Raw genomic sequence first — 14,274 nt, forward strand, 5'->3', positions numbered from 1 at the left:
GACATTTAGAATAGTAAAATATAAGGAGTCAGAAATAAACCGACACAAGGTCAACTGACTTTTTAAAAAAAATTCTGTTTATTTAGTTGTAGCTGGACACAATACCTTTAGTTTTATTTTTATGTGGTGCTGAGGATTGAACCAGGGCCTTGCTCACACTAGATGAGTGCTGTACCATTGAGCCACAATTCCAGCCCTCAACTGACTTTTGGTACCAATGAGCCCTATGTGGAAAGGATAATCTTTATTAAATGGTGCTTGAATATGTATTTCAAATATATACTACCTGCCAAATGAAACAGATTGTAGACCTAAATATAAGAGTTTAAAACTCTGAACTTTCTAGGAAAAAATTCAGGGATCTTGGTATAAACAAAGATTCCTTAAATAGAACAAACTATAAAATAATCTCATCAAAATTTAAAACATTTGCTCTTCCAAATATACTATTTAAAAATAAAAAGACAAGCTGGGCTGGGGCTGTGACTCAGTGGTGAAGTGCTTGCCAAGCATGCATGAGGCATGTTGCTGGGATTACAGGTGTGTGCTATCATATCTGGCTCCAATTTTTTTAACGGGCAAAGAATTTAAAGATATTTCAAATAAGAAAATAGATTGGATGGAAAATAACTAATGAAAAGACAATATCATTAGTCATTAGAGATATGCAAATTAAAATCACAATGAGACACCATTAAATACCTAATAGAAAGGTTAACACTGACAAAACTGACAATATTAAATAATGTTGATCCAGGATGTAATGTAACTGGAAATTTTAAACATTGTTGACAGGACTGCACAATGATTCAGCTACTTTGGAAAATATTTTGACAGTATCTTCATCCACAGGTTAAGTGGATAAACAAACTGTGGGATGTCCATAAAAATCAATATTACTCAAAATTCACTTGCAACAACATAGCTGAATCTCAGAAGCATTATGTTAAGTGAAAGAAGACAGAAAAAGACAACATACTGTGTGAATACCCTTATCTAAAAGTCTAGAAAAGGCAAAATATGCTGACAGAAATTCAGTGATTTCAGAGGCCAGGGTATGGGGTCTGCAGATTGCAAAGGGGCAGAAGGAAACATTTTTGGAGTGATGGAAACTTTCTGTATCATATACATTGATAAGAACTCAGAGAAATGTACACTCTATAGGTGGTAATTTTTTTTTTCCTCTTTGGCATTTCTGGGGATCGAACCTAGGGCCTTGTGCTACTAGCAAGTGCTCTACCATCGAGTTACATCCCCTGTCGAAAAGTTGGTAACTGAATATAAATTATACTCAATAAAACTGATTAAAATAAATCAGCAAAGATGCAAACTGGCCATTAATAAAAGAAAATTCAAATAACAAGTGAAAAAATTCCATCTTACTATTAATCAAGAAGTGAACTTCCCCAGGTTGGGAATATAGCTCAGTTGGTAGTTGGTAGAGTGCTTGCCTCTCATGCACAATGCCCTGAATTCAATACCCAACACTTCCCCCAAAAAAGTAAAAAAAAGTAAACTCCTATAATTTTTCAATCATGAAACTGATTAAAAATCATTACAATATCCATTGAAAAATACCTGAAAATGGGCATTCTTATAGTACACTGCTGGTGGAACAGTATGAAAGTAAAACTTTTCTGAGAACATAGAAATTTAATTCAAAAGCCTTAAAAATCTTCAAATCTTTTGCATAAGCAATTTGAATTGTAACAATTTACAATTTCATCAGGAAGGTTCAAAAACACCATAAACAAACATGTCTACATGGTACTATCTAGAGAAACTGATTAAATTATGATTCTTTTATAGTATAGAATATTACCCAGCCATTTAAATTTCATTTGTATACATACAAAAAAGTATTTTCTGGTTTTAAGAAGTAAACAATACTTTCTACATAATTACCATTAAAAGACCTTTACTGACAAACAATAAGCCTAGGACTTCAGATAAGTATGTCTGACATATAGACAATGCCAACCACAATATTTACCAAACACTGGTGTTATTCTATACCTTTATATCACCATCAATTTTTTCCCATTCTTCTTCTGTAAAACTGGATGCTGTTGCTGCAGGCTTATCTTTCCTCAAAGCTCTGCTTTTAGGAGCCAAGCCTTTAAGGCGCTTTTCACAAAATTCTGTAAGTTCAGGATAATATCCTTCCTCACCAGACCTTTGAAAATATTTATAATTTTAGAGTTAGTCTTTATTTAAAGATTCTCTAGACAAGTGGTTTTCAAACTGGGTTCTGTGGAGCCCACATGTTCTGTGGAGATCTCAGGAGCTGCACAAGGCTGAAGACTGGTCTGCTATCTCAACCAGTAAAAACTCCCATTTTTATTTGTTGATCTTCAGAGTGACTTAGAGAGGAAAAAAGGAACTCTAAAGAAACCCAATTCCATCACACACTTTGTAAGCTGAATAAATAACATTTTCTCCCCTAATTTAACACACATGTTCATTTTGTATAGGAAGCAATTTTAAACACACATATAAATTCAATACTAGAGACAAGCAGAGAAAGAATGTGGGCTATTCACAGAATTTCTTAGAACTAACATTACAATTGTAGCTTTCAAATTCCCTCATCTCATAAGTTTCTTATTATCTTATTTGCTCAAATATTTATATTTATATTTAGGCAAATATGGCAATATTCTACCTAGAAAAAACAAAAGAGAAAACAATATGATTTTTCATCTTTTTTACTTAAAAAATGATAAGGTTATTACATCAACTCTGACAGGGAGGACAGGAAGCTAAAGGTGAAGAGGAGGAAAAGGAACAAACAGTGAAGGACGAGAGTCAGAGGCAAGAAATATAAGAACCACTGTAGAGCCATAAGAATACTACTGAGTCCTGAACAGGAGGTTTCATGCTCCACAGGTACCTTCTGCAACAGAGCTCTGCTCGCCAAATGAAAACACCTCAAGAAATTCAAAATAGGTGTCCCAGGTTCGTACTCCACAGGGCAGTGTTTCTAGAAGTGGGTTCCTTTACCACTGCCTTACAATCAATCCGCTCACTTATTTCTGTGTTCCACCCCTGATTTCCTAAAGCAAAATTTTTGGGAACAAGACTCTCAAACTTATAATTTTTAACAACCACATGTATGTATATTAAAATTTGATAAATCATCTATACTAGGAAGACCATAACTCTGTTTTCTGATCTCACCTTTGGACCTCCTCACCATCCTCAGCTTACAGTGAGTCACCTTCCTTTGCTGTTAGAGAACAGAAGTGGAAAGTACCAAGTGTCAGCGCCGGCTGGTGAGACAACTTACCTCCTAATGGCTACTTTCACAACTGCCTTACCTTTCCCTAGTAGATGTGGAGGAAGCAAGAAAAATACCCCCTTGGATACTAATTAGCCTAAGTCTCATGCTATAAGTAGACCTCACCGGAACCCTCCAAACTAACCAAAGGGTCAAAATCACTATTTTAGAAACCACCATAGGCAAAAACAATCATCTCAATATTTGAAAACTTTCCTTGATATTTTTATTGTTGCTTTAACTTTTAGAAGGCCACAACATAGTTAAAACTGGCATAATAAAGCATGATATGGTTTTTAAATGCTTACCTGAGCACACAAAGAATTTTTTCCAGGTATTTAACATCTGAACATTTTTCAATATATTTGAAATCCAAATGTTCAATGGGAATTTTAAATGTTTTCGTTGTTCCAAAGCCCCACAATGACGGATAATCTTTGGCAGTCATGGCTAAAATATAGCATAGGAAAACAAATGTGAACCTAAGATATGTAATAATGTTCAATTTGGATAAGTAACTATCTGGACACTCCGAGAGAAAAGGGCACTGGGCCACTGAGCCACATCCCAGCCCTATTTTGTGTTTTAATTTATTTAGAGACAGGGTCTCACAGAGTTGCTTAGCCCCTCACTTTTGCTGAGGCTGGCTTTTAACTTGCGATCCTCCTGCCTCTGTCTCCTGAGCTGCTGGGATTATAGGCATTCACCACCAAAGCCAGTGGAGGTGGAATGCTTTTTCCAAAGAGGAAGGTTACTCATTTTGAATTCTCTCTTCTTTATAACAATAGCTAATATTTACAGAGCCAAATTACTATGTGCCATACATGGATTCTCTCATTTTGTCTTAAGTAAAGCTAGGACACAATGACAAAGCAGATGTTGGTGCTCAAAGTAAATACAGTTTGTTAACATCCCAATCATCGTTTGTGACTCATAATATCCTTTCTGTAGTTGTTTTTCCTTTTCCATTCCTTTCCTCTACATTTTCCACCACTACCACCCACTCCTGTCAATAAACAGCTCCTAGCATTGTGATCTAAAATACTCTTTACATTACTCTTACAGAACATCGCACATAGTTTAATTATGTTTCTTTACCTTCCTGCCCAAATTGTAAGGGAGCTTACCCATCCTCATAGCTTTAGGACTAATACAAGTAGTGCTGTATACACCTTAAGAAAGACTTTCTGAATTGAATTGGAAATAAGGAGTTCTTGGACACTTTCACTGATAATAGTGCTGCTGTTATAGTGTTGCTAAAATAGCAACAAGTATTTAGTTCCTTTTTATATACTTTTATTTCTTTTTTATGTGGTGTTGAGGATGGAAACCAGTGCCTCACACATACCAGGCAAGCACTCTACCAACTGATCTACAATCCCAGCCCAAATACTTAGTTCTTAATGTGTTGGGCATCATGCTAAGTATATGGACATGTTCTACATATATTACCTTATTTAGTCCTTCAACTACTATGTCAGGTAGGTTTGAAGTAAAGAGCAATAATAACAGTTAACATTAATGGGGTTAAATTACCATGTACCCTAGATTATCTTACTTAATCTTCGAAATTACTCTCATGATGGATGATAATAACTACTCCCAGAGCTGGGGATGTGACAGCTCAATGGTTGTGTTTGCCCAGCCTGTGTGAAGGCCCAGATTCAATCCCCAAAACTACCAAGAATAAATAAAATAAAAATAATAATTGCTCCCCTTTTACAGATAAACAAGTTGACAAGTGAACTGAGGAATCCGAGTAGGCTAACTACTGAGCCCACATACCATCCTATTAGTGCTTTTCAAATTGCAGGTGTCAACTCATGAAATTAATGAGTAATAATCAGTATTGATACATGAGATAGAATTGAATTTTTAAAAGTACTACCTGGACTACAACATTTAAGTATTGTTTTATAAAAATTTTTATTTCACATCTATGAAATGAAAATTATGTGCACATATAAATGCATATGGTTGCAAAGCAAAATATATTAGAGGTCACTTTTTTAAAAAAACCACTGCACTAAAACCTATTGAGTGACCATTTTAAAAACAAGTAGTTTTAATTTATATAAGTATTTCTTTCAGTGTGACTTCCCTCTGGGTCTTACATGCTTTTTCAATTTTTTTCTGTAGGATACATGTTCTCAAGATTACTAAATGTTCTCAAGTTCTGAAAAGCATGATACTTTATTTGCTCTCTTAAGAACTTGCACATCTTTGCAGTCTTTGTCTTCGATTAGGAAAATCTTTGGTCCTAGCTGTATTTAATTTCTTCTTCGTCGTTATGACCCACATCCACTTTCCACATTTCCTCATGAGTTTATGTGTAATACCTCCAGCGCAAACAACTATGGATTGGTGGTAACCCTAGCAACGCGAAAACCTGGGCATCATCCACCGAGGCACAGTCTTTTCAGCCTTCAACAGGCTGAGCGCCCCCTGCAGCTGGAGACCAAAAGTAAACGGCATCCTCCAGCCATGACAACGGTTTCTATGTACGCGCCGCCGGAGGCACAGCCGGATTAGGGGCTGGTCCTGGAGCTCTACAACCTGCAAACCCTCTGAAGTTGCTGTCTAGCCCCTGGCTTTGACCATCAGGGTTGAAGTGCCTGGCCAACTCCAGGAACTCCCGTCCTGAGATCCCGACCCAACATCCCTCATCACGCTTGGTGACCTGGAAAGCTCGGGTTTGTTTCCCCCCACCAGGAAGGACGTTCATCTCTCCTCACGCTCCTTACTCCAGTGCGAGGGGGGGATTTCGTTCTCTGCCGCTCCCAGAGGAAGGGCTGTGATAAGATGTACGTTATTCCTGATGGGCAGGTACTCACCAGCATTCAACCGGGTTTCAGATCCAGCACTTTGAGGCGGACATTGCAGCCTCGGCAAGCCAGAGCTACAAAAGGGGTGTGTAGCTGGCGCCCGGACCCAACGGCGAGAGGCGAGGGGCGGGCCGTCGGCAGGACCTCTGCAGTATGATTGGCTGCCCTGCACCTGCCATCCCGACGATTGGCCTTACAGCTCCCAGCTTCATACCCCTCATGGGGAAAAGGACCATTAGAGCTCAAGTTGAAATGTGAGGTTATTTCCCCACCTCCTTTGAGTTAAAACGCTGTTACTGCTGTTATCCTGGACTACTATACTCCTACGTTAAATCTGTATCTACTCCTACTTAACTATAAAAACGTAACTAAAAACTTAAGAGTCTGCATTGCAACTTATTATATCTTCTCTTTTAAAGAATAAATGAAAGACTAGATTCCCTTTTTATGCATTTCACATTTTCTGAGTGCCGGCTGAGTCGGGCACTGAGTGCTGGTATACAAAGGTTAATAAGACATAATATGATTCATATTAATAAAACAATAGAAATTGCGTGGAGAAATGTGCTAAAAAATAAAACTCAGACTAGTTAAAATGGCTGGAAAATGTACAATGTGTAGCATATTACAGAAATTAAAAAATCTTTTTCCTTTTGCACTCAAAGACATAGCAGGGACTGTTAGTGGTAAAAATTCTAATACTAAATCTTTGATTTTTTAAATTGTTTCCATTAGTAGTGCTGGAGAATCTTAAATTTGCATGTTTATAGACATAGCTTCCAACTTTACAATAATTTGCAGGCTGATTTATTAAATTATTTGTCATGAACACATCACATGTTCCAGGTCCTGTGAAGTCATTTCATACCTCACTCCAGCCAGCAAAATCATTCCACAATTATGCCCTAAAATCAGCACAGTGGTACACACTTGTAATCCCAGAGACTTTGGAGGCAGGAGGATTGCAAGTTCAAAGTCAGCCTCAGCAACTTAGAGAGACCCTGTCTCAAAAAATAAAAAGAAGCAGGGATGTAGCTTAGTGGTTAAGTGCCCCTGGGTTCAATCTCTGGTACCAAAACCAAAAAACAAATGAAACAACAAAAAATTATGTCCTAAGTCTTACTCAGCCCACTGCAACTTCACATCATTGTATTTCCAGCAGAGGAAAAAAAAATTCCTTTGAAGATTTGAGGAATGGTTTTAATTCACATGCCTTCTAATTTTCTTTTCATTCATATTTAATGTTTTCTTCTGGTTATAATTATGTACAGATGCATGCTGAGTAAACAAGCAACTTAAAGGAAATGGACTAGGTAAGAAAATGAAAATTACCATTACAATCTTTAGAGATTAAAATATTATATCCAAGAAACAAGGACACAGATATGTCTGATATAGCCAGCTAACAGGGTAGTATAAGTATTTGTACCCAAAGCCTTACACAAATTCCCTGAGGTCTTTACTATCCAATCCATCAATGTGTTCTATTACTCAACTTCAAAGCATGTCCCACAATCAGCTACTTCTCACTCCCTACAGCTAACACCCCAGCCCAGTTTTCTTCGATGCCAAATGTCCTAATGTAGTTCATTCTCACAACAGCATGTATAATTTTTTTAAAATATTTTTTTATTTGTAGTTGAACACAATATCTTTGTTTTGTTTATTTTTATGTGGTGCAAGGTGAGTGCTCACCTCTGAGCTACAACCCCAGCCCAAGCATGTATAATTTTTTAAGTCTCCTGTCACTCTTCTGCTTGCTGTCCCAGCAGATTCCTATCACAACACCCTAAATGAACTGGCCTCTGCCCACCTCCACAACCTCATTTTTTTTTTTTTAAAAGACACATTTATTCAGTACCTTGATCAGACTAACATTTAGCAATCAACAGCATGGGTGGGGGAAAAAAAGTCTACATTAAAATCTTTGATGGAATACTTTACACTTTCCACAGAACAGAAACTAAGATGACCTGTTACACAATTTATCACAAATACAGTCCTCAAGTTTTTTTGTCTACATACGAGTACTGTCTAAATCATTTCTTCTTTGTTGCAGCTAGGCCCTGTTACCACTGTGCTTAGATAAGTTCACAAATCTGTTTCTGCAGCTGTCACTTCTCTGGCTCTCCTGTCCTGCTGTTTCCTGGCAGTAGTAAAACCTTCTACCACTGTCATAGCTCCTGCTATTGCTGGAACCACCATAGCCACCTTGGTTTTGTGATTTAGCAAACTATTGGCCTCTAACACCAAGGAGTCCAGAGATTCTGCCTCCAAAGTTTCCACCCTTGATGGGTCCAAAATTCAATAATATTGTTGTAATTGTCAAAATAAATAAACGAGCTTCAACCACCTCCAAAATTGGTTCCATCATTACCAAATCCATTGTTGCCATCCCCACTGCCACTCAAGTTTTCTCCAAGACCAAAACTGTCATTTCTACACCTCTACAACCACCAAAGTTTCCAAGACTTGGACTTCTTTGGCTAAATTAAACACTAGCCATCTCTTGCTTTGACAGGGCTTTCATCACTTCAGTTGTGGCCATTCACACTATGGTATTTCTGAATGACAATCTTATCCACAGTAATGGTCATCCAAAGTTACAAAAGCAAAGGCCCTCGTTTTTTCACTGCCTCAGTCAGTCGTGATTTCAATAACTTCAATTTTCTCAAACTGTTCATAATAATCTCATGTGATATTCTTCAGGGACTTCTTTAATGCCACCAACAAAGGTCTTTTTCACAGTTAAGTATGCCCATGGTCTTTGAAAATCTTCTCTTGGGACAGCTCTTTGGTTCCACATCTCTTTCATGTATCTTGTGTGGTCTTGCACTCATGGCTGTGTCCACTTCTTCCACAGTGGCATAAGTGACAAACCCAAAGCTCCTGGAGCACTTGATGTTTGGGTTTCTCATTACCACACAGTCCGTGAGTGTTCCTGATTACTCAAAATAGCATCTCAGACTTTCATCAGTTGTTTCAAAGCTCAGCCCTTTGATGAACAGCTTCTGCAGATGTTCAGGTGCTCTGGGGACTCTGATTTAGAGATGATGGTAGTAGGAAGACTCTAATAATGCTTTCTTGGTGGCATCCAGTGGCAAAAATGCAACCTCACCTTTTTCCACTAACTCACTGTTAATGAAGTATAAGTCACATGTGCTTCATTTTGAAGTGGGAACAAAGCAAGTTCACAGTTTGCCCCCATAGCTTTTACACTGGCTCTTTCCCCTATTCCAGTATTGCTCCTTCTAATCTCTTAGTCTTCGACTCAAGTAACTATTCCACCTTGACTAATTTTCTATACAGAACTTATTTCAGAAGGGTAGGCATGCATATGACCCTGTATATGTGAAGAAGCAACTTGTTTTTACATATTCTCAGCTATTCCTTTGTCTATTCATTTCTGATTTTACCTACTAGTTTTGAATTTTTTATATCTTTATACTGAGAGCAAGGAGACTAGTTTAATCTGTACCAAATAACGCTAGAGAGTTTACCAACAGTTCACAACATATAATTATGGTTTCCAAGGAACTTCTTTCATCAGAATTTTACAGGACTTTAGAAACTTCCATTTCTAACAAGCGTGTAATTAAGCGTGTAAGTGATTTGGGGAAGCAATTTTAATTTTTCATTTTGTGTCTGATCACATAATACAATAAAATTAAGTCATTTAATTAAACAAGAGTCTTTACACAAATTACTGATACCTAAACACAATTTGACTTGGAAAATGAAATAAAATGGAATCATATGTATACAGTTGTATTCATAAGATAAGTGTGCTAAATAAAAAGCTGTATAATAATGAGAAACATTCAAGGGTCAAATCCAGGTACAAAGAAAGACACTCCTCTGAATTCCCATGTTTCATCGAGCATCAAAAACCACCACTGTGTGAAAGTAGGTTAAGGACAAAAGGATACTTAAAAGTTATATAAGATTCAGGCTTCCAAGAAAATCACTTTTTCTTTGCAATAAGCTTATTTGTTGTTTAATGTAAAATATACCAAAAATAAAACGGAATTTAGTAATTACTATGACAACAGAAAATTATCTAAATTTTTTCTTCAACTCTTATGAGTACTTTTTCCATGTAAAAGACTAATATATCAAAAAATACTAAAGCAACATTAAAGGTGATAACATTGATTTTTAAGAATTGGTTCATTATTACATTAACAGTTCACTCTCAGTATTTGGGCTAATTTGTATGTTCCACTTTTTCCATACAATATTTCTATTTATCCTTGTATAATTTAGTTTGCCCATAAACTCAAGCTCAAGAATGAGAACTTCTATAAACACTAGAATCCCTGAAAAATACTTATGAGAACTAAAATCAACTGTATTTGAATATTATAAATCTATACAATGGTATAAAAAATGTTACTTGTGTTTGTTTTCAAAGTAATCCAAAAGTTATTACTATGTTAGCAGAACTTAGTATGTACCAACCCCAACATTACTAATTTCCTCCTCATATTTATAAACCATAGTTAAAAGGATACATCTTTTAGTTCTTTTCTTGTACATTATTCTGTATCCACATTCTCTGCATCTGATTGGATCCCTGGATTTTATTTCATTTTCTGTGTGACATTCTAGAAAAGAAAACACACTTAATCAATGCCCAAAAGGAAAACATTACAAACAAGAAAATGATCTTAACTCTATTTTTTATCCAAGGCAACCCAAAGCACTAAGATATACTGAAACTGAAGAGTAGGCTGCTATTACTAAATATAGTAAGTAGGTAAGAAGAGTTGTGGGCAATGCACTTTTTCCAGGTGAGAACATGAAGTCTTAAAAGGAGGTTTGGTTTTTTTTTTCCTCCTCCTTTTTCTCCCATCCCTCACCAAGATAATAGGATTGCTAAAAAGTGTTCTACTTTATAACTTTAAAGACCAGTAATCCATTTAAGGAAATAATAAATGCAATAATTTCAAGGAAAAAAAAATAAGGAAAACACTCTTACTTTACCTAACCGCTACTCTTACCTCCACAGATATAGATCATTGGCTGCTGCTTTGGGGGTTGAACGTCCTTCTGAGTGTCCATTCCTACCTGAAATCACAAACTCAAATATTAAATATCTCAAAGGAGCTTCTCAAAAAACCAACCAATCCCCATTTTCCCCTGAAGCTAAAAAGATGATGTCAATTCCTAATCTGTGCTTCTTTCCTAAATACTACAGATTAGGTCTAAAGGATGAAACACACAAAGTATTGAACCTCACCCAAAACTCACACGTTAATAAACACTTTATGCATGTTATTTCATTATAATTCTCACAATAATCCTAGTATGTATCACTCTTGTTTTAGAGATGAAAAAGTTGCCGTTTAGAAAATTAATTTGCGTAGAGAAACAGTCTAACCGAAGGGGGAAAATAATAACTCCCAACAGCTAACTAAAAGAAACTAGAGAGAAATGACGGCAGCATCGACTTTATTCTGCACCCCGCCCAAAACTGATCCCACCGAGATCTTTTTGGCATATAGACACCAAAAACTTTTGGCCCAAACACCTACCCCCTAAACCCCAAGAAACATACTTAACAGACCACGCAGACTTTTCCCCGCGTTTCCAAACAGAACACCAAACGTCGCAGCGTCGCAGCCAATTTCCGGCGCCGGCGTATGACGCAAGAGGTGTCTCCGCCTCTTCCGCCTCATAGAGGCCTGGGAACACGCATTGCGCAAAGGCGGTAAAGCGTACGCGAATTTACCTTAGGTTGATTGAGATGTCTGTTTGGCTTATAGCTATTTTCGTCTTTGAGAGAAACAAAGCATTTTAATGGTTTTACAAGTCGAAGAGGTTTGTGTTTCCGACTAAGGAAGTTGGTAGGGAAGTAAAACTTCTAGAAGGGCAGAGGGATAGAAGAGAAAATGACAAATGCGGGTGGAACCCAACCTAGCCGTTATTCTAGTTTACGTGGAAAGAACTACCAGTATTTTTCACATATAAAAGCACTCTCTGTCAGATCAGGCGGGGCAGGCAGCGACCCAAGGAGGCAGATTTAAAAGGGCCGCTGAACAGTCTTTATTGAGATATCACTCCCGGCCGGAACTCGATCAGACCCACAGAGGGGACAGGAGAAGGATCTGAGGAGAAAATGCGTGGAAGCTGGACTGGACTGGATTTTTATGGGGCTTACAGCAGGAAGGGAAGGGATTGGGACAGGAAAAGGTGTTTTTAGGGTCCCTTGCCCCCTTGGAGTTGGTCAGGGGAGTTGGCTGAACTCCAGGATTGGCCAGGGGGTCCTGCTGATTGACAGGAGTTAGTCAGGAGATCTGGCTGATTGACAGGCATTTCCACCGGCATTCCGAGTGGGCTGCTTTGTTCTAAGTTGCCACCAAGTCGCCACCACCAACCTAATACTTTTCAGTTATGTTTTTCAGATGTTTGAGACCTGTGCTCGGGCAGTGCTGCAGCAGCTTCCCGTCCTTCCTCTGGTTTCCTTTTTTGGTTTGGGCTTTGTCCTAGGCCCCCTTTAAAGCAAAGACCCCGTGAGGACAGCTATTTCTCTCAGCCGTTGCTCTAATCTAAGAGATTGATCACGTTAGTTTCCTTTTCTCCCTCCCATGTATTCGTCCACAGAATAACAAAATTGTTAAAGTGGAGGTGCATTCTTTCAAAAATAAAAGTTCTCACTGAAAATTCTGTTTATACTTGTTAGTAGGGCAAAGAAAATGAAGTTATTCGAATTGAGAATATATATATATATTTTGTACTGGAGATTGATCTCAGGGGCACTGGACCACTGAGCCACATCCCCAGCCCTTTTTTTTTTTTTTTTTTTTTTTGTATTTTATTTAGAGATAGGGTCTCACTGAGTTGCTTAGTACCGCGCCATTGCCGAGACTGGCTTTGAACTCCCTATCCTCCTGCCTCAGCCTCGAGGAGTCCTGGGAATACAGGCGTACCCACTGCGCCCGGCCACAAGTATCTTAATCAGTTGTTAAAAAAACATTATAAAGTTAATCAAAGTAGTAGGCTTTTTTTCTCCTGACATGCACCATGTTTTTATTATCTTATTAAGCAGGCTACGTTCCTTTCCAGTTCTCCATCCAGCATCTTAAGAACTTTGAGCTTCACTTTTTACTTCCAGGAGTTCAAACAGTGGTTGCATCTCCACAGAACAGCTTGAGAGATTTAACTTGATCTTTATAGTCTTCCTAGATGCTAATTTAAAATTTTCCAGGACTTGAAGTGTAGCTTAATGGTATAGTGCTTGCCTGGCATGTGTGAAGCCCTAGGTTCAAACCCCCGGCACTGCAATTAATAATAATATTAATAGGAGAAGTAGTAATAATGCTAATATGTTAAAAATAGAAATTTTCAGAGGAAATTAATTTAAAATTAAAAACAGAAATTTCCAGAGAAGTATCAGTTTCCTGCTTTTTCCTTTACCCACAGACTAACAACATAAATATTTTGACCATCAGCCCTGTTATGAAATACTTCTGTCAACCAAAGAGATAATCCAATACAAGGGGATATCTCTTCTCCACAAGAAATATTAAAGAAGACTGTTTTTATCATAAGACAAGGATAACGGAGTGATCCTGAAAGCGAAGATTTCACATTTGCAAGCTATCCTTGATTCTAACTCCAAGTATCAAGATGTCTATGAAACAAATCAATCTATAGCAATCAGAATGGATCAATACAGGTAGAATATAAGTGGATCTGGAGACCCTTCAAAATGGTATGACAATAACAAGGCATAGTAAGGAGACCCAGAATTTCCACAAGAGTTCATTTTGGTGCTAGTTCCCAATCGAAGGCCTTCTTTTCTAATAGCAGTAAGCAGTAATTTAGGATCTAAATTTAGCTTCATGGAAGTTACCCTATTATCTTTTGGTGGGGGATGGGGGTCTGGGTCTGGGATTGAAACCAGGACCTCACACATGCAAATGCTGTACCACTGAACCACACCCACAACCCTGTTACCTATTAAAGATGATGTTAGCTAACTTTTCTTGAGCCCTTATTACGTATCAGACATCTCTCTCCTAATGAGAGTAGTTGACTTGCCATCCTGGACATGAGGGATTTTAACTCTTTTGAATATGGTTATAGAGATAACAAGATGCTATCCACTCCCCACCCCAGGCGAATTTCCCTCTTTCCTTTTCCTTGATCATAATTACTTATGAA

At 37.7% G+C, this 14,274-nt stretch overlaps 2 protein-coding genes and 1 long non-coding RNA gene across 5 annotated transcripts in view; 1 reads left to right on the top strand and 2 right to left on the bottom strand.

Annotated features, from left to right (window-relative positions):
• Spag1 (sperm associated antigen 1) overlaps positions 1-6,230 on the bottom strand; it is a 62,070-nt gene extending 55,840 nt beyond the window's left edge. The window contains exons 1-3 of the mRNA XM_078016864.1: positions 6,115-6,230; positions 3,589-3,730; positions 2,017-2,176 (exon numbers count right to left, since the gene is read on the bottom strand). Of these exons, the coding sequence (XP_077872990.1) occupies positions 2,017-2,176; positions 3,589-3,728 (300 nt within the window). The 5' untranslated portion in view covers positions 3,729-3,730; positions 6,115-6,230. The remainder of the gene's footprint in view (positions 1-2,016; positions 2,177-3,588; positions 3,731-6,114) is intronic.
• Positions 6,231-7,713: 1,483 nt separating this feature from the next.
• Polr2k (RNA polymerase II, I and III subunit K) lies at positions 7,714-11,819 on the bottom strand. Of its 3 annotated transcripts, none has more exons than XM_005316298.5 (4): positions 11,666-11,819; positions 11,109-11,175; positions 10,620-10,712; positions 7,714-10,001 (listed from the first exon to the last, which is right to left on the bottom strand). In XM_005316298.5, exons 2-4 carry the CDS (start codon positions 11,167-11,169, stop codon positions 9,979-9,981), a joined length of 177 nt encoding a protein of 58 aa, XP_005316355.1. In that variant the 5' UTR covers positions 11,170-11,175; positions 11,666-11,819; the 3' UTR covers positions 7,714-9,978. The 3 variants fall into 3 exon arrangements, with proteins under 3 accessions (XP_005316355.1, XP_040149744.1, XP_077872991.1); XM_040293810.2 differs by having other exon boundaries at positions 11,675-11,748; XM_078016865.1 differs by having other exon boundaries at positions 11,109-11,171; positions 11,639-11,737.
• On the top strand, positions 11,756-13,497 carry LOC120892939 (uncharacterized). The gene is made up of 2 exons (XR_013423896.1): positions 11,756-11,928; positions 12,513-13,497. It is a non-coding gene; the product is annotated as an uncharacterized LOC120892939 (long non-coding RNA).
• Positions 13,498-14,274: the final 777 nt, after the last annotated feature.

Source organism: Ictidomys tridecemlineatus, chromosome 7 (assembly GCF_052094955.1).
Source record: "Ictidomys tridecemlineatus isolate mIctTri1 chromosome 7, mIctTri1.hap1, whole genome shotgun sequence".
Lineage (NCBI taxonomy): Eukaryota > Metazoa > Chordata > Mammalia > Rodentia > Sciuridae > Ictidomys > Ictidomys tridecemlineatus.

Coding starts and splice junctions, on each gene's coding strand:
- Polr2k (XM_005316298.5), bottom strand. CDS start 11,169: ATGGACACTCAGAAGGACGTTCAACCCCCAAAGCAGCAGCCAATGATC. Junction 10,713..11,108: donor AATGATCTATATCTGTGGAG/GTAAGAGTAGCG, acceptor TTTCTTTTCTAG/AATGTCACACAGAAAATGAA. Junction 10,002..10,619: donor CAAGAAAAGAACTAAAAGAT/GTATCCTTTTAA, acceptor ACTTTCACACAG/TGGTGGTTTTTGATGCTCGA.